The sequence below is a fragment of the Dendropsophus ebraccatus genome, chromosome 2 (genome assembly GCF_027789765.1).
Source record: "Dendropsophus ebraccatus isolate aDenEbr1 chromosome 2, aDenEbr1.pat, whole genome shotgun sequence".
Lineage (NCBI taxonomy): Eukaryota > Metazoa > Chordata > Amphibia > Anura > Hylidae > Dendropsophus > Dendropsophus ebraccatus.
In genome coordinates, this window is record NC_091455.1 from 105877883 (window position 1) to 105896491 (window position 18609).

The window sequence follows — 18609 nt, forward strand, 5'->3', positions numbered from 1 at the left end:
AATACTGTGGTCTCAGCAAACTGAAGACAGCAATTACATAGCACATTCAAATGATGGATAATTGAGTTAAGATGCACAAATCTTTTAGGGTTTGTGAAGTGATTTACATCAATTTGGTAATACTTGTGTATACTTAATGACAGAAAGTTATGTGTAGTCTATTTTATACAGACATGTATCTATAGATCCAATATTGCTATAAATTCTTTAGTAGATATTGATACCGTACAGTGCTGTAACATAGATAGACAGCCATTCTGACATATATAATTATAAATAAGCAGTTATAGCTAACACTACAGAAAGAGCAGCAGCAGCAACAACACATGAACACTTTTACACAAATACAACTACCAATATAAAACAGCTTTGTATCATGTAGCCACTCTTTTCCTATACAATCAATACAGTAAAGTACCACAGGTTCACACAGACACCCATTTTACTGTGGTGTGAGAAATAGTTACATTTTCAGGCCACTATGTGAATAAAGGTGAAAAGCTGACAATCAGACAGATGATGATCCAGGGGAAAATTCTAAATGAACATCCAATGTGCCATAAAGTGAACGGAGCACATCCAGAACCTTTTCTTGTATGTAGTCAACTTGTTCAGAAGGGCAATAGTCATCAAGACTGGACCTAGATAAAAGACAATCAGTCATGTCATTGACACAATAATTGATATACATGTAAAGCAAATATTTGGGCAAAACTGAATGATCAGCTCTACCACCTCATTATATTTTACCTAATCTTGTCATTATTTCATAATCTCCCTCTGAATAAAGGGAAATATATATTTTACAGATAACTTTAGAATATTTACATGTTGAAAACCTATTCAGAACTACCACAAAAGAATAGGAAAGGACAAATGTGTCAATTATTGAAAGATACAACATGCCAGCTGAGTAAATGGACAGAGTAAATGGTCTCACCAACAGAAATATGAAAGAAAACCCAGCACTTCAGCATAAAGCTTATAAAAATCTTGTTACTTTAGCATTAAAAGAGATATGCTTTTATGATCAGCATGTAATGTGGTCCTTCACTAAGCTAATAGTCCATTCTGTGTCTTAAGACAGAAAAGCAGGATTACTTTTGGGTAATCTTGTTTTCGGTAGCCCATGACAGCACCCCTGGAGAGTACCTCCCACCGCTGCACAGGAAAGCTAAGAACCTAAAAGCTTGACACACATCTCCACACCTCAGGCCTGTAACAAGTACAAGTAGAGGGGTGCTGTCATGAGCTACTGAAAGCAAGATTACCAGTTAGTAATCCTGCTTTTACCCTAAGGCCCATGACAGTACCCCTGAAGGACTAGAACAGTAGAATAAATTGTGTGTGTGTGTGTGTGTGTGTGTGTGTGTGTGTGTGTGTGTGTGTGTGTGTGTGTGTGTGAGGAGGAGAGGACAACGTCTGGCAGGCTTAATCAGATACTTGCTTCCATTGTAGCGTATAGTATTTAAGGAATATGTATATCAGGTTTAAGGATGAATCTGCTTGTTCTACCCAGTAGGTTACTACCGACCTAGTAGAGTGTGCTATAAAGAAAGAAGGTGATTTCCCCTGACTGGTATAAGCACGCGGCTGCTGGGACTCTATACGGGTAATGATAACACAGACTGCATGTATATAGCATTAGGTCGCATATAATTCTGTATGTTATTACATTTGCACTAGGCACTTTAATCTTATTAGTTGAGAATCTTTCATAGGCACCAAATTGCATTTATTATACACAGTTTACAAATTTTGCTGCTCTATGCTCATACATTGTTTGTCCTACGTCCCTTATTTTATCGGTGCTGAGTCTTCTTTGTTGTTCCTTATGTATGCTTTTATTCAATAAAGATTTAGGCTGGGTTCACACACAGTATATTTCAGGCTGTATTTGGTCCTCATGTCAGGTCCTCATTGCAACCAAAACCAGGAGTGGATTGAAAACACAGAAAGGCTCTGATCACATAATGTTGAAATTGAGTGGATGGCCATCATATAACAGTAAATAACTGCCATTATTTCAATATAACAGCCGTTGTTTTAAAATAACAGCAAATATTTGCCATTAAATGGCGGCCATCCACTCAATTTCAACATTGTGTGAACAGATCCTTTCTGTGTTTTTAATCCACTCCTGGTTTTGGTTGCAATATGAGGACCACAATAGTGACTGAAATATACGTAGTGTGAACCCAGCCTTATAGTGTATTGTTATTCTGGTAACTTGGCATTTTTTTTTTTTTGGTAGATTGAGTAATTATTTGTATTTTGACGAATTTTGGCTTACATGATAAGGGTCACTGGCCTTATCATGTAAGCCAAAATTCGTCAAAATACAAATACAGAAATAGTTTGTCCGAGTGGGCTCCCAATCCTCAAGGGCTGGCATCCGTTGTGATTCTTAAGATCGATTGAGGTGAACAGTGAACCACTCTTGAAAATTGCCTGGTTGCAACCACCAGAGAAGGGATAGTCTGGCTTTGGATAGGAGGGCAAACAGGATGTCTATGGATTCCTGACTCCAGTCCCAATTGGCCAAAATGTTTGAGCAGAGGTCTCTTCTATGGGTTGGGTAAATTGAGCTGACTTAGTGACTTGTGTAATTCTTGTCTGCTAGAGCTGTAGATTCTTGGGCCACAAGGTTATCTATACAGGCTGGGTACAAGGCTTTGACATAATCATCTCTAAGCTGCTCTTTGCATTCAGCACATTCCTTATGATGTCTTTTCTCAGAGCTCTTCTAACTGGATTTAGAGCTGGTTGAAGACATCTAAAAACAGCAAAAAAAACAAACAACCCACCCACCTAATTACAAGTAAGTAAAGGGAAAGGACCTCTCACCAACCCAAGGAATTCACTGGTATTGGATTAGAAGTCCTGAACCTCCTTCTCTCATGGGGTCCTTTGTCCCCTCCTGAAAGTTCAGACGTCATTGCAGGAGGTGTACTAGTCAGCTGCTTTAGAAAACTGGTTGGCTAGTGAGAGTCCCAGGCCTTCAGACGCTAGTGAGGCTGCAGATGCCGACCGCTTATCAACCAGGCTTCAAAATGGGATTTCCGAAAGCCCATGTTGGAAAAGGCGGGCCTGCCGGAAACATTCATTGAGGGAGCGTCAAAAAACCTTTTGTGCATGCATGCTGATGTCAGGTGCCTGGAAGAGGTTGGAAGAGATGCACATGAATTCTAATCTCCAATGCACCATTGATCCGTCCTCACAATGCATTAGGAAACGTGAACAGCCGCACAGCTAGATGTCAGGGCGATGAGAGACCTCCAGCAGGCTACAAAGCTATTTCAAGAAGGAGATGTACGCTAGCAGGGAGCCCTACAAGGCAGAATCAGACTAGGGACCTGCAGCCAGGAGAGGTGTCTTTCTTCTTCTACATACTTTTTTAGCAGAAGCACTCTTCCCAGGCCTCCTTTCCCAGAAAACCTGAACTGAGGTGTGGAGAGGTGTGTCTCAAGCTTTTGTCTTCTTAGGTTTCCTGCCCTGTGGTGGGAGGTACTCACCAGGGGTGCTGTCATGGAGGGTAGCGTAAATTAGTTTTTGTCTTTTAATTTTAAGTTTAGGAGGGTTGCTGGAGCAGGAAAGGAGCTGGATAAGAATATAAAGAATAATAAGATATAGTAAAAGTTTTTTTTACAAACTCTCTTTGTTTATTCACCACATGTGCCCAAAAATGCCTTTTTTAAAGCTTTAAAGGTGGTGCACCTTAGGGGAATATAATAATGGAGGAACAGTAAGAGCCCTATTATACAGAGCGATAATCGGACGAATCAGTGATTAAAGACAACAATCAACTGATGAAAACGATCATCAGCTGACTGTGTGAAAAAGTCCGACACGAAAATCATCAGCCACCGTCCACGCATTGCTACGTGTAAAAGAGATGCAAGGCCAATTGATAATGATTGAATAAACTGTTAATCCATTACCTCTCCACACTCCCAGTTTTCTCCTGTCCTCTGCTGCCGGTCCCGGCCAGTAATTGACTGAGTGGCTGGTCAGAGGGAAGTGTATTAACAGTTTAGGGCAAGGGCTGCATGGACATTGCCAACAATGTCTGTGCATCCCTTTTAAATCAATTATTACGCCGTCTAATAGGCTTAGTAAACAAGTGCCAATCTAGCAAATTGGGGCTAGTTTAAATTATTGATCGGACTGCCATCTGCCCGTCTAATAGCACCCCAAGTCCTTGTCCCTGTAGCTCTACCGTATACATGAGGTCTAAAAGTCAGATATGTATAGAAAACAGTACCACCACCAAAAGAAACAGAGGTTGATACCTAGCACTCTCCTTGATGTTTCCAACATCGTTGGTAGCCATAATTACTACTTATGATTACTACTATAATCATGGAGACGCCATGTAGAAGCTTGTATCTCTGTACCCAAGACCTCAGTGACTGGAGGGCTGCCCTTCAAGAAGAGTTGGATGCCATGCCTCAGCAGACAATGAATCAACTTGTGAACAGCATGAGACATTGTTGTCAAGCTGTAGTTGATGTTCAAGGGCACATGACAAAGTTATTGACACACTGGCATTCTCTGTTGGCTTTTGTTTTAATAAGTAGTTTGAGAAGAGGAAATCACCATTACATGTTTATACTTAAATGCGTTGCTTTCCTGATAAAATATGACAAGAGCTGGAAAGTTTAACTTTTTTTTATAAATTTCACTAACAAACCAAATATCCCTAACATTTTGTGGATCGTGTATGGGTGCTATCATACTCATAACTACACTTCACCTTCATATATAAATATATCCACTACATTTTTCTCTCTGATACTGTATAAAGCCATGCTCAAAAGTTTACATACCCCGGCAGAATTTTGCTTTCTTGTCCTGTTTTCGGAGACTATGAAATACAACTTTTTTTTAACTTTTATAAAATTTATAAACTTTTTTTCCCACTCATGGTTAGGTGAAGTCCTTTATTGTAAAACTACTTTGTTTTCTCTTTTTAAATCATAATGGCAACAAAGAACATCCAAATGACCCTGATCAAAAGTTTACATACTCCAGTTGTTAATACAGTGTATTGCCCCCTCTAACATAACACAGATATCACTGTGCTCAAGGAGATCAGTGAAAAAAAATCCAATTACGTACTAACTCAAGAGTCTCCATTGATAGATTGCCCCCTATAAATTTAAATATGCAAAAAAGGGTACAGTGGAGCCTCAGTTAAGAGTCTCAAAACACGGGAATAGCACCTCTAACATGAATGACAGCTTTAACTCTTTTGTGGTAGTTGTGAATGAGGCTCTTTATTTTCTCAGATGGCAAAGTTGCCCATTCTTCTTGGCAAAAAGCCTCCAGTTCCTGTAAATTCATGGGCTGTCTTGCTTGAACTGCGTGCTTAAGAGCTCAACATAGTTTCTCAATGATATTGAGGTTAGGAGACTCAGATGGCCACTCCAGAAACTTTACTTTGTTCTGCTGTAGCCAATGACAGGTCGACTGGGCCTTGTGTTTTGGATCGCTGTCATGGTGGAATGTCCAAGTATGTCCTATGTGCACCTTCCGGGCTGATGAGTGCAAATATGCCTCCAATATTTGCTGATAATGTGCTGCATTCATCTTTCCTTCAACTTTGACCAAGTTTCCTGTGTCTTTGTAGCGCACACATCTCTAAAACATCAGCGATCCATTACTGTGCTATACAGTATAATTGGTGTTCCTTTCATCATAGCCCTTGTTGACACCTCTCCAAATGTAATGTTTGTGGTAGCGGCCAAAAAGTAAAATTTTGGTCTCACCACTGGCAGTTGTGGCGGAAATTTTGGTTGGTCTACCTGACTGTAGTTTGGTTTTTACAGGGCTCCTGATTTTCCATTTGTTCATCATAATTTGAACACTGCTGACTGGCATTATGAATTCCTTGAATATTAGAACGAAGTGAAGGTTCTGGAGCGCAATCTCAGTCTCCTGACCTCAATATCACTGAGCTACTCTGGGGAAATCTTAAGCATGCAATTCATGCAAGACAGTTTAGGAATTTACAGGAACTGGGGGCTTTTCGCAAAAAAAAAAAAAAAAAATGGGCAGCTTTATCATCTGAGAAAATAAAGAGCCTTGTCCATAACTACCACAAAAGACTTCAAGCTGTCATTGATGTTAGAGGGGGCAATAGATGGTATTAAGAACTGTGCTATGTAAACTTTTGATCAGTCATTTGGATTTTGAAGAGTTTGACAATAAATGGCTTCATCCAACCACTAACCATGAATGGAAAAAAAAGTTTTTGCGTTATCATTCATGCTCTCTGAAAAAAGGACAAAAAGGACTCATCTGACATGTGGCCAGATGAGTCCAAAATAACTTTTTGGTGTCAAGTCCACTCGCTATGTTTAAAGGAAGGAGGACTACAACCCAAGGAACACACACCCAACCATGAAGCATGGGGGTGAAAACATCATACTTTGGGGAGTGCTTTTCTGCAAAGGGAACAGGACTACTGCACAGTATTAAAGGGAGGAAGAATGGGGCCATGTATTGCAAGATTTTGTCCAACAACCTTCTTCTCTCAGTAAGAGCAGTGAAGATGGGTGGTGGTTGGGTCTTCCAGCATGACAATGACCTGAAAAACACAGCCAGGCCAACTAAGGAGTGGCTTCATGAGAATCATTTTAAAGGTCCTGGAGTCTTCAGACCTAAACACAATAAAAAATCTTTGGAGGGAACTGTGACTCAATGTTGCCCAGTGACAGCCCCAAAACCTGAAAAGCTCTGTAGATGATCTGCATGGAGGAGTGGGACAAAATCCCTGCTGCAGTGTGTGTGAACTTGGGCAGGAACTACAGGAAACCTCTGACCTCTGTAGTTGCAAATAAGGGTTTCTTCAATAAATATTAAGTTCTGTTTTACTATTATATCAAATACTTATTCCATGCAATACAATGCATAGTAATTATTCAGAAATCAAACAATGTAATGTACAAGAATTTTTTTTTAGATTCTGATTTCAGAGTTGAATTGAACCTACGATAAAAAAAAAAATACGGACCTCTCTATTGTTTGTAGGTGGGAAAACTTGTAACCCAAGAAAAATGGAGATGCACCGCTTAAAATTTTTTTTTATATATATATATATATATATATATATATATATATATATATATATATGAAACGGGTGCACATAGCCTGCATACAGAGAAAACAACTAGACCAAACTATTTATAAAGTACGTATGCAATAAGGGCAATGGCACACCAGCATAATGTTGATATGCACATGGACGGTGTGACTTTTTGCATATATACAAACTAGTCCTTATCTAGATCTATAACATGAAGGTGAATCAAAGAGTAAAGTGCCAGTGCAGTGTTCTGTATAAAAGATACATAAGTAAAATAAAGAGAACAGTACACAAATCCCTACCACATTTTTCTCCTGTTTTGACCCTGAGAACATGATTACAACCATGGTTCCTTGCTTTGCCTTTTAAAGGACAAGTGCCATGAAAAACTTTTTCCCAGTAATTGAAGCACATTACAAAGTTATATAACTCTGTAATGTGCTTCAATCATCTATCTGCCTCCCTTCCCTGTCTTTTCCCCCCTCCACCCCCCACCAGGAAGTGTCCTAACTCACACAGACCTAATGACTGTAGTCACCGTCACCAGGCAGCTCCTTATTGTGAGGATGAGTCATCAGCAGGAGGGCTGCTCTAGGTCCTGTTACACCAGCCTCCCCCTCCTTGTCAGGTGACTCAGCTTGCTCATGACTCATTCACTCACTGAGTCCACGGTAGCAGGAGAGAGGGTATGAGGTGGGGGCGGGGGGCTGCCTATGTGCTGGAGTCAGTCGGAGGGAAGATAAGCATGACATGTGACAAGTGATGCCTTGCAGTTGTTCAGCCAATGGGAGCTGAGCAAGCTGAGTCACCTGACAAGGCAGGGGAGGGGGGAGGCTAGTGTAACAGGAGAAGGAGCTGAGAAAAGAGCTTGGCGACGGTGACGACAGTCATTAGGTCTGTGTGAGTTAGGACACTTCCTGGTGGGGGGTGGAGGGGGGGAAAGACAGGGATGGGAGGCAGATAGGTAATTGAAGCATGTTACAGAGTTATATAACTTTGTAATGTGCTTCAATTAGTGGGAAAAAGTTTTTCATGGCACTTGTCCTTTAAGTGTTTTTAACCTTTTTGGGTGTTTATTTTGCTTATTTCATTGTTTGTCTAATGAAGATATTTACATTGACTTCAATACTGGTGTGCCTTTGCCCTTATTGCAAACGTGCTTTATAGTTTGGTCTAGGTGGGAAAACTTGCAAAATCGGCTGTGTATCAAATAATTATTTTCCCCACTATAGCTATTTTGAAGCTTCTGTAGGAGAGTCCTTTAATGCTTAATGCTATTACCTGGCTAATGTCACAAGGGTTGGCTTAGGGAGGTGTTTTAATAAATGTTTCATTGACTGGATTAAACATTCAATTTCCATCTCTGAGCTGACATGATGAGGAAGCTCAGCATAATCGCATGTAAGACCAGCCTGATGAATCTGTGGAGAAAGAAATGTGCATAAATAAATATCAGTAAATGACCATTCTCCATTCTATACAGAAAGCATTACAGACAATTCCCACACACAACCTTGCGGTCAACTTTGAGGTACATTGCTGTGGATTTGAAGCCATAAATCCCCAAAGCAGTGGGGACATTTGTAGGCCCGTCGTAAAAAATGCCAGACTTCACAAATATCCCCCATTGTCTTTTCAGGTTACAAACCCACTTGGCGGGTCTGCAGCGAGTCTCCATGCTGCGTTTTTGCAGCGAGACTCGCTGCAGATCCCGGCCCTATGCTTTTAATGGGAGACAAACACGCAGCAGGGATGTACATCCCTGCTGCGAGTTTGTCTGCAGCCCTCCCCATTAACCCCCCGGCCGCCGGAGCTGATACTTCACCTGATCCCGGCTCCGGCGGTTCCCGATGTCTTCAGCAAGCCGGAGCGGGGACCAGGTGAAGTATATGCTCCAGCCAGCCGCCCGCAGCCCCGGCCGCCCGATCGCCCCCCGCAGCCCCGGACGCCCCCCCGCAGCACCGATCGCACGCCCCACCGCAGCAACGATCGCACGCGTGCGATCGGTGCTGCGGGGGGGCGTGCGATCGGTGCTGCGGGGGGGGGGCTATCGGGCGGCCGGGGCTGCGGGGGGGCGATCGGGCAGCCGGGGCTGCGGGGGGGCGATCGGGCGGCCGGGGCTGCGGGCGGCTGGCTGGAGCATATACTTCACCTGATCCCCGCTCCGGCTTGCTGAAGACATCGGGAACCGCCGGAGCCAGGATCAGGTGAAGTATCAGCTACGGCGGCCGGGGGGTTAATGGGGAGGGCTGCAGACAAACTCGCAGCAGGGATGTACATCCCTGCTGCGTGTTTGTCTGCCATTAAAAGTATAGGGCCGGGATCTGCAGCGAGTCTCGCTGCAAAAACGCAGCATGGAGACTCGCTGCAGACCCGCCAAGTGGGTTTGTAACCTTAGGCAAAATAACAGCAGTTTCTTGATAGTAAAGGAACACTGAAATTTTTAACAGCCTTTTTAAAAAAAAAACAAAAAACATGAAAACAGAAAACCAACAACAAAGTTATTTTGCATACAAAGACTTTGTGTGAACACGCACTGATTATTTTAATATGAGCTTGTGATCAAGGAAATAAAAGGCTGTCAAGTCCTCCTATTAAGTGAATAGAGACTCCACAAAACTAGAATATACCAATGACAAACTATAGGCATATTTCCATAAAACCAGTACTTTATTGAAAATAAAACTTTCATAAACATCTTAAAATTTAAGATGTAAGAGATGACCCAACATGGCATGACAACTACTAAAGATAAATCTAATAAATACATCTTTACCATTTCATAATCAGGTGCTTCCATTCGAGATTTCAGGCTATTTACCAGCTGGACAAGACTGCTCATTCTAAAAGAAATAGAAAAACCCTCCAATTTAAGGACAGGATGTATTCATGTATGCCAAAAAACTGCATTCCTTTGTACAGTTCAGTATTTTAACAACATGTTTGTTATAATAAAAAGGCTAGTTTCAGCAAATCCTAAAAGCATTACATTTCTTTATTGTACAATGTATTGACACTGTCATTTTGAAGGGTTCAGACTCTACTGTGATTGATGAAGAAATGTAGAACACAAGGTCACATAGCCCACACAAGTCCTTTCCAGGCAAAACACATTTATCCCACACAAAGGGCACCTGAGCCCCTTTAAACTTGTTTTGCCTGACGTTCCCATAGTAATATTATCATCATTTCGGCTGTGTTGGAGTGGTATTTTGATAAGGAAGCAAATGCCTGCTGACAATTTAAAGACTGGGATAAAACAAAACTACAAAACTACTGGGCTGAGCAGAAAGGGTTGATGAATTGCTCACATGCACCTCCATTTCTGCAGTAGCTGAACTTTTCTCAGATAATCCAACAACTACATCTACTGGTACATTTAGAGCACTACAAGGCCAGAACAAGATACCTATTCTTGTGCTATGTCATGTAAAGTTTTCCCGAATGGACGGATCCTAAATTACATCCTATATTATGATACACAGCTATTTACACAGCTTATGCAGATAGCTGAGCACAAATGAATAGAAATTACTGGTACGTGTAGAATATTAAAGACTGATACCTAAACCAGCTAATATAGTTTAATATGTAAGGCTCGTCAAGTTAAATATTTAGCAAATTCCTTCAGCAAACTTGCCTACTTATCCTGATATAACGGCTCTTTCTCTGCCATAGTTGACAGATCATTACCAGCTACCTCTGTGCTCTAAATGCAGTGGTCTGCCTGATCTAAATATAGATGTAGTGTACATTTATAGATCTATAGTGTATGTACACTATATAAATATATAATATAAATATGTATACTATAGTTATATATACACACACACACACACACACACCAGCCAGACCACTGCTTTTAGTGCAGAACGGTGGTGAGTAAGCTAGACAAAGAGCTGTGAACACTGGAAGGTAAACAGCGGCATATCAGTAGGAGGCAAGTTTGCCAACTGAATGCATATGCAAAAATATACTTAACAATCCTTACATGTTTCAAGAGTCACTGTCTTTATGACTTACAAAACCTTATCAACAATAGATGTGATATAAAGCAAGTTTACAATTTACATTCATAATTTTATCATGTATTATTTTCAGTTATCATACTGTAAAACAAAGCTATACAGTGGTCCCTTGGATTACGAGCATAATTCGTTTAGAGTCCGCACTTGTAATCCAAATCCACTCTTAAACCAAAGCAAATTTTTCCATAAGAAATTATTGAAATGTAGACAATTGGTTACACACCTTAAAAAATGATTTTTTATTCTGAATAACATGTAAAACTAATTAAAACAAACATTCAGAAACAGCAGAATATGTGATATTATAAGTTACTGTACAGTATAGCAATCAGCATGTGCAGATAAGTGCATGAACCTGAAAATACAGCAGCAGTTTGTAGATACAGGAAGGAACTGCAGATCCCCATAATGCAGTAGTGTAGTACAACAGAGGTCTGTGTTGTCACATGAAGTGGATCTGCTATGATTTGAAAGGAGAGAGAGACCTCCTGGGTTAGAGTACAGGGCTGTAGACCCCTCAATGCAGACCATGCCCCTCCTACCCAGTACAGGGAGCTCTCAAACCAAAGCAATGCTCTTAAACCAAGTCACAATTTTGAAAAACTGTGAGCTCTTCTTGCAAAACGCTCCCAATCCAAGTTACTCTTAAACCAAGGTACTTACTTGTATCCGGGTCCAGTCTCCTGAAGGCAGATTTTTAGTCTTGTGCTGGTCGACAAAAAAACAAACAAAAAAAAAAACTAAACACAAAGTCCTGGCCAGTGTTAAAGGAAACCTGTCACCCCCGGTGCTGGGGTGACAGGCTCCCGGCCCCCCGCTGGAGCACCTTATACGTACCAGATTGCGCGCTCCTAAGATGAGTCCAACACTCATAGAGAATGACGGATCGTCAGACTCACCAGTCGTTCTCTATGAGAGTTGGACTCCTCTCAGGAGCACACACGCCGGGCTTCGGGTGCTGAAATCTCCGTCACCGGACAGTCTCAAGAAGCTCGATCTGGTAAGTATAAGGTGCTCTAGTGGGGGGTCGGGAGCCTGTCATCTTTAAATGGATTGTGATTTTTCTGTGTGTATTTTTTGTTGTAGATAAAATGAAAAGTAAAAAAAAAAAAAAAACTGTTCTGAGCGTTCTCTATGTGAGTGCTCAGATGACCTGGGAAACACTGGACTACCTTTATTTAGACTTTTGTTTTTTCCCAAAAAAAGTCTAAAACACAGGAAGTGCTGCGTTTTCGATAACTAAAAAAATTTGTAAACTTTATTTCACATCTACTGTTGATTTAGATTTTAAAAGGTATAACAACAGCGACACTTTAACTTGGTTAGATGATATGAGAATCTCCTTTTCAGGTTGTATCCAAATTTGAAACGTGTTCACACTGCAAATCTGCAGTAACTCTGCTGTGATATTCTGTATTAATATTGTCTATGGCCCTGTATTCTCACAACGGATTAAAATTCCACAGCAAGAATGTATTGTGCCATAGACTTGTAAAATTAACTAATTCGCTCCCGAAATCATGCTCCACGTTCTACTGGCAGCACAGAGCAGTGGTTGGCTAAGCAGGCTGTCAGCGTGTGGGGACCCAGAGCATGCTGGTGCACATTAGTGGAATGTAGAAAGGTAAGCATAATGTCTGGAGCTAAATAGTTCATTTTTACAAATGTATAGCACGATATTCTTGCAGCGGAATTCAAATTCACTGCAGGAATGGAGTGCCGTAAACTGCCGTTAACTGAATTCAGCATTGCAGCGGATTTTACTGCAAGAAACTTGCAATGTGAAATTCGCTGCAAATGTGGCAAGTGTGAAGGCACCCTCACAGCTGTATGATACCACCCTTACTGTACTTTGCTGAAAGATTAGATAAAATCCTTTTTTTTTTTTACACAAAGTTGTTGTTATATGCTCATGCTTGTACCACAGTGCAGGGGTCACTCTGCTTTGCCTATGCATCATTTTCTCTGTCATGTACTGTACTTGTGTGTCATCCAGTAACATTAAACAATATAATTTACAACACAGGTGGATGCTGAATTTCATAATGAATATGATCAAGAAAACTTGTAGCCATACTTCGGATTGGAAGCCCATCTTTGTACAGTCTCCTCACTATCATCCTCACAGAAATCTGCAAATGCAGCTTCCAGGTCTTCAAGTTGATGTATGCGGTTCTCTACACAGTCAACTAAAGTATCCTGTGGGCAAGGAAAGCAAATTATTCAAATGTCTCATACAGTATTTTATTATTTGCAAGAAAGATATTCAATGTTGCAATGACCCCTGGTGTTACTGGTGGAGGTCTCAGAGTTGTGTGCCTATAAATTAGGCATCGTGTTAGGACAAGATTTAAAAGGATTGGCCAATGTCTAGAATATTTAATAAAGAGAGACATAATATTGATAATATGTAACACTGTCATCCCCTTTTTGCATTATGACATCTCTACTCAGGTGTAAAGGGTAAATTCTGCAGTTTGGTGCTTGTTCCAATAAAAAGAGATCTTTTATCATCTGCGGACTGTGCTACCTGGGCAGGGCTTTACAGCTAAAGCACCACTTAGCCCCACCCACAGTCACCATCGGGCCCTCCCACGTAACGTCATTGGCGTGTATGTTCCTCGCCCCTCGATGGCCATTGGAACAGACAACCCTAAAGGTCTAGGCCCCACCCCCTCTAGGCCTTTGGGGGCGCTATGGTAATGATGTGGGTGGGGCTTAGTGGCACTTTGGCCGTGAAGCCTGCCCAGATAGCACTATCCTCAGATGATAAAACATCATCTTTTAGAGGAACAAGCACCATGACATATGATATAAAATAAGGTATGAAAACTGCTAAATTTACCCTTTACACCTGTGTAGAGAAGTTATAATGCAAAAAGGGGGTGACAGTGTCACTTTAAGGCTGTATTACACGGCCCAATCACTTTACTAAATGAGTGCTAATCGGGCGGAGGAGGGGCTGGCGGCATGACGTGGTAGCCGCGCACGTCCGGTCCCTCCCACCCTGACCCCGCGCCGGGGATCTGAATCCGATACCTGAAGCGGTCAGCGATATCGGAGGCCGAGATGGAGCTTGCTGCTGCCGGCAAGGAGAGTTGGTGCTCGGGCGGATCAGCCCCTGGATGCTGCCGGGGCGGGATGTCCTCATGGGGAAGATCTGGCTCCGGAGCGAATGGCGCGGAAGGCGCCGGGAGACAGAAGCCCACATGCACTGTGCAGCCACTGTGATTGGTGGAGAAGCGGGATGCCACAAAAAAGACCGCCGCCCCCTCCAGAGGAAGGACAGACGGAGAAGGGTGGCGTGCGTCACGTGGCACGCCGTGGAGTACGGGACAAAGCGGGCAGCGTGTTGGAGCTGCACCACCTCTGATGAGCTCGCCCACAACAGGTGGTAAGAGCCCATGGCTAGCACTGGTGTGTGGTAGGCGCAACAGGGCAAGCAAAGGGGGCGGAAGCAATATGCTTGTGTGTTCTTTTTCCCTCTCTATCTGCCTCCATCAGTGAGCTGGTGATCCTGTTACTGTGACACACGTCCCCTCCACTACGACACATTTCATCTCGGGCAAACGCAACGCCCGGACTTTAAATTAAACGTCAGCAGCCTAAAGGTACTTTATTGTTGCAAGACAGGAGGTTTGATACCGTGGGGAATGGCCTGCACACGCTCATTATAGCTCATTCTACCGGCAGATCTATGCCACAGTTGTGGGGAGTGCGGATATCAGCTTTACACATTCCATTATTGGTGTTTAAACCCTGCTGCAAGGGGCGTCTGGGACACTCTGCATTTGCAACAGCAAGAGTAACAGGTGACTGTTTATTTTTGGTGTATTACTGCCCTGCCCCTGCCACAGGGCTGTGAATGTGGCCACAAGGAAGGTAGAGGCCCCTGTCCTTCCTAGAGCGGGAGTAATGCTGGACTCTAAAAATCGCATCATAGTCGGCACCAGAGAACTCACACAGGAGCCAAGTTATATATACCTGCAGAGTGTGGGAAATGTTTCTTTTGTGCATTGGGGAACGGACAGTTCTCATATGGGAAGAACTTACCAATATAATGTATATTGTGCACTTTGCTATTGTTCCCTTTCTCTTTGTTTTCTTTTTAAGCGAAAGCAGTTTGGAATCTTGAACTTACGAGGACAGCAACAGAAGAGCAGGACTCCTAGATTCCCCTGTATCCATCTAAGAGCAAGTGAATTATGAGCTGGAATGAAACTTTTTTTTTCCCCCTTTTAAATTGTAAAGAGTTACTGACCTGTAGTATGGTTATGTGCTAATGTTCTTACATGTACAACCAACACTTGCCATATGGTCCATAGACTGACTGTCTAATTCCACAGCTGAAATAGAGTGACGAGGCCTGTCTGTAACAGTTAAGTCGCATCAATATTGGGCTACTTGAATCGAATTAATAGCTGTAGTCCCATTGTTTGGACAATAGACACATATACTCTTTTTTTTTTTCCTTTTGTACTTTTTCTTGCGTCCTATCTGGCTGGCTCTTCTCTCAGGGCCCCCGCAGTACACCAAGTTAAACCATTATGACTAGAATTTTAATGTGGAATGTCCGCGGAATGGCGGACCGAGGAAAGAGAAGCGCTATCACTGATATCCTTAACAGACATCTACTGGCTATAGTGTGTTTGGTAGAAACACATGCGGATAGAGATAACCTGGGTAAACTCAAAAAACACTGGGCCAGCTATGAATTCCATTCTACTTTATCCTCATACGGGGGTATCGGTGTTAGTCCATAGAAAGGTTAACTTTCAGGTGATCAACTCCAAGAGGGATGGACGGGGTGTTTTTACACGGAGAACTGGATGGGAGTAGAGTAATACTAGCATTTATTTATATTTCCCCTCCGTTTAAGACACATAGCCTGGTCAAGCTTCTGGAGTACACCAAAGATAAAATATATGACCAACTTTATATTTTGGGCGCTTTCAACTGTGCCATGGACCCCTCTATGGATAGGAGGAGGAGAGATGGCAGTTTTGGGGTGGGACGGTCACCCCTTAGCGACTTTTGTGGGGAGGTGGGATGGTTGGACGCTTGGCGACTGCTGCACCTGGATAGGGTAGAGTTTTCGTGCTTCAGTACATCCTATGATGCAGCCTCGGGGATTGACCTATTACTATGTAACGATCTTGCCATGCAGTCAATCTCGAAAGTGAAATACTAACCCAAGACAGTGTCGGACCATGCACCCCTCTTAGTGGAGATTGGTGGGGGGCGCTTCTCAGCTCCATGTCGGAGTATGAGTATCAATCCCCACTGGTTGACTATCATTAAAAATAAGGAGCTAATTAAACAAGAAATATCTGTCTTTTGGCAGGCCAACAGAGGAACTGCTTCTCCTCTGGTGGTTTGGGATACCTTTAAGGCGTTCCTGAGAGGGGTGCTCCTTAAACAGATTAAAATTGTTAGAAAGTCGTTTAGAGAGGAGGGATCACACAGTGATATAGAGAGGGGTCACACAGTGATATAGGAGGTCACACAGTGATATAGAAGGTCACTGTGGGGGCGCGCAATAGTACGCACACACACACACACACAGCCTGCTGCAGCCATAGCATACACACACACAGCCTGCTGCAGCCATAGCACAACACACACACACACACACAGCCTGCTTCAGCAATAGCACACACACAGCTTGCTGCAGTCATAGCGTACACACCACACACACACAGCCTGCTGCGGCCATAGCACACATACGCACAGCCTGCTGCAGCCATAGCACACACACACACACACACAGCCTGCTGTAGTCATAGCACACACACAGCATACTGCAGCCATAGCGCACGCACACACACATACACACACAGACAGCTGAAGCCATAGAACACGGAAGAAAAACACACAATCTTCTCCCAGAGAGAAAACATCACACTGAGGACAGAGGTTACAGCTACACTACTTATGTCTTCTCCTCCTCCTCTATATTACACAGGATATCTCCATAGTACACTGCTGCTCATATACAGTCATCCAGCATCCAGGAAGAGAACAGCACAGATCTCCCCCCACACAATGGATTCTTCCAGCTCAGAAACAAACTGCCTAATAGTGACTGACAACTTTTCTATGACCACCCTTATGTAATAGGGCCGGTGTCCTATTAGAATGTTGCTCATAATAAATATTCATGAGCAAAACTTGTAAAGTTCATATTAAAATTCAATTCTACATTTTTTTAAACATTTTTTTTTCTGACTCCAACTCCGACTCCAGCCAAAACTAGCTCCAACTCCGACTCCACAGCCCTGAATGCCAGACTGTCCAAGGACATGCCCCCAGTTGGTAACACCTAGCTGGCTACTTGGTCATATATTTCTAGTAAAAACAGAAGAATGGCACAAAACAGCTATAAGAAAGGATGCATGACAGTTAGTTAGGCATGACAGAAATTCTGCTGCAGTGTCAGTGTCTTTTGCTCTTATGCTTATTTGCTTACTGGCAGCAGTTTTCTGTCTTAACCATGGTATGGGCCCATGCCAGGTTTTGGCTATATCTGGTTTGAAGTGAATGCTCTAAATCTAGTTTGAAGTGAAGTCTAAATCATGGATCCAATTGCTAGTTTTTAGTGCTGGTCAAATATATATATTTTTTTTTTTATTTTTTTTTTTTAAGATGAATTGTGTTAGTGCTCTGCTGCTATGTGTCATCTGTCTGTCCACCATGCCTTTTGCCAGAGTCCATCATCACCCCTGGTCTATGATGACTGGGAATACTCTAGCTAAGATTATGAGAATATTTGTTTTCTGTGTTTTGAAGAATATGGAAATAGTGGGGAATGAAATAAAAAAAATATATATATCCAAGGTATCAAGTGTTCAATGCAACTCTATGGGTCAGGAAATCCTGACAGGAATTCCTGATAAGAAAAATGAACAGATTTTATTTTGACAGAAGTGTGAATGGGGCCTCACACAGCAAACCTAGTGGCCAAAGGCAGAACTGCAGGACAGCCCGGACAGCATCTGTAATTAGATGCTGGGAGCAGGGGAACTGTATTCATAAGCACCGCGTTATAGTAACAGCACCGCGCGGCTGCTTCATTACAGCGCGGTGCTTATGAATACAGTTCCTCCGCTCCCAGCATCTAATTACAGATGCTGTCAGGGCGTGGTGGGACTCTGGAACGGTCATTCCACGTCAGTGTTCCAGACAGGTGAATGCAGCCTAACTGCATGTGCATGTTACTGTATGTGTCCGTCTGTGTGTGGGCATGTGCTACTGTGTGTTTTACTGGGGGGGTCGTTTGTGTACAAATATTTATTATAGTAGATTTTTTCCTAATCCCTTGCATATACTATGCGCTCCTTATGCTCATGCTTAATTTCTATTTCTTTCTCTTGCTCTATTTTTACATACAGGGGGGGGTAAATGGAACAGTCTTACAGTAGATATGACCTCCGCACACTGGTGCAGCCAGTCCCCTACAGGTCCAGCTAAACAACCCCCCCCCCCCCCCCC

General features: G+C 42.6%; 1 protein-coding gene across 2 annotated transcripts in view; it reads right to left on the reverse strand.

Annotated features, from left to right (window-relative positions):
• Nucleotides 1-424: 424 nt before the first annotated feature.
• C2H5orf22 (chromosome 2 C5orf22 homolog) overlaps nucleotides 425-18609 on the reverse strand; it is a 41688-nt gene continuing 23503 nt past the window's right edge. Inside the window, exons 6-10 of one of the 2 annotated variants that reach the window (XM_069958136.1) lie at nucleotides 13196-13317; nucleotides 11782-11826; nucleotides 9867-9933; nucleotides 8372-8511; nucleotides 425-641 (exon numbers count right to left, since the gene is read on the reverse strand). In XM_069958136.1, the coding sequence (XP_069814237.1) occupies nucleotides 509-641; nucleotides 8372-8511; nucleotides 9867-9933; nucleotides 11782-11826; nucleotides 13196-13317 (507 nt within the window). In that variant the 3' untranslated portion in view covers nucleotides 425-508. The remainder of the gene's footprint in view (nucleotides 642-8371; nucleotides 8512-9866; nucleotides 9934-11781; nucleotides 11827-13195; nucleotides 13318-18609) is intronic. The other variant, XM_069958137.1, reaches the window with a different exon arrangement.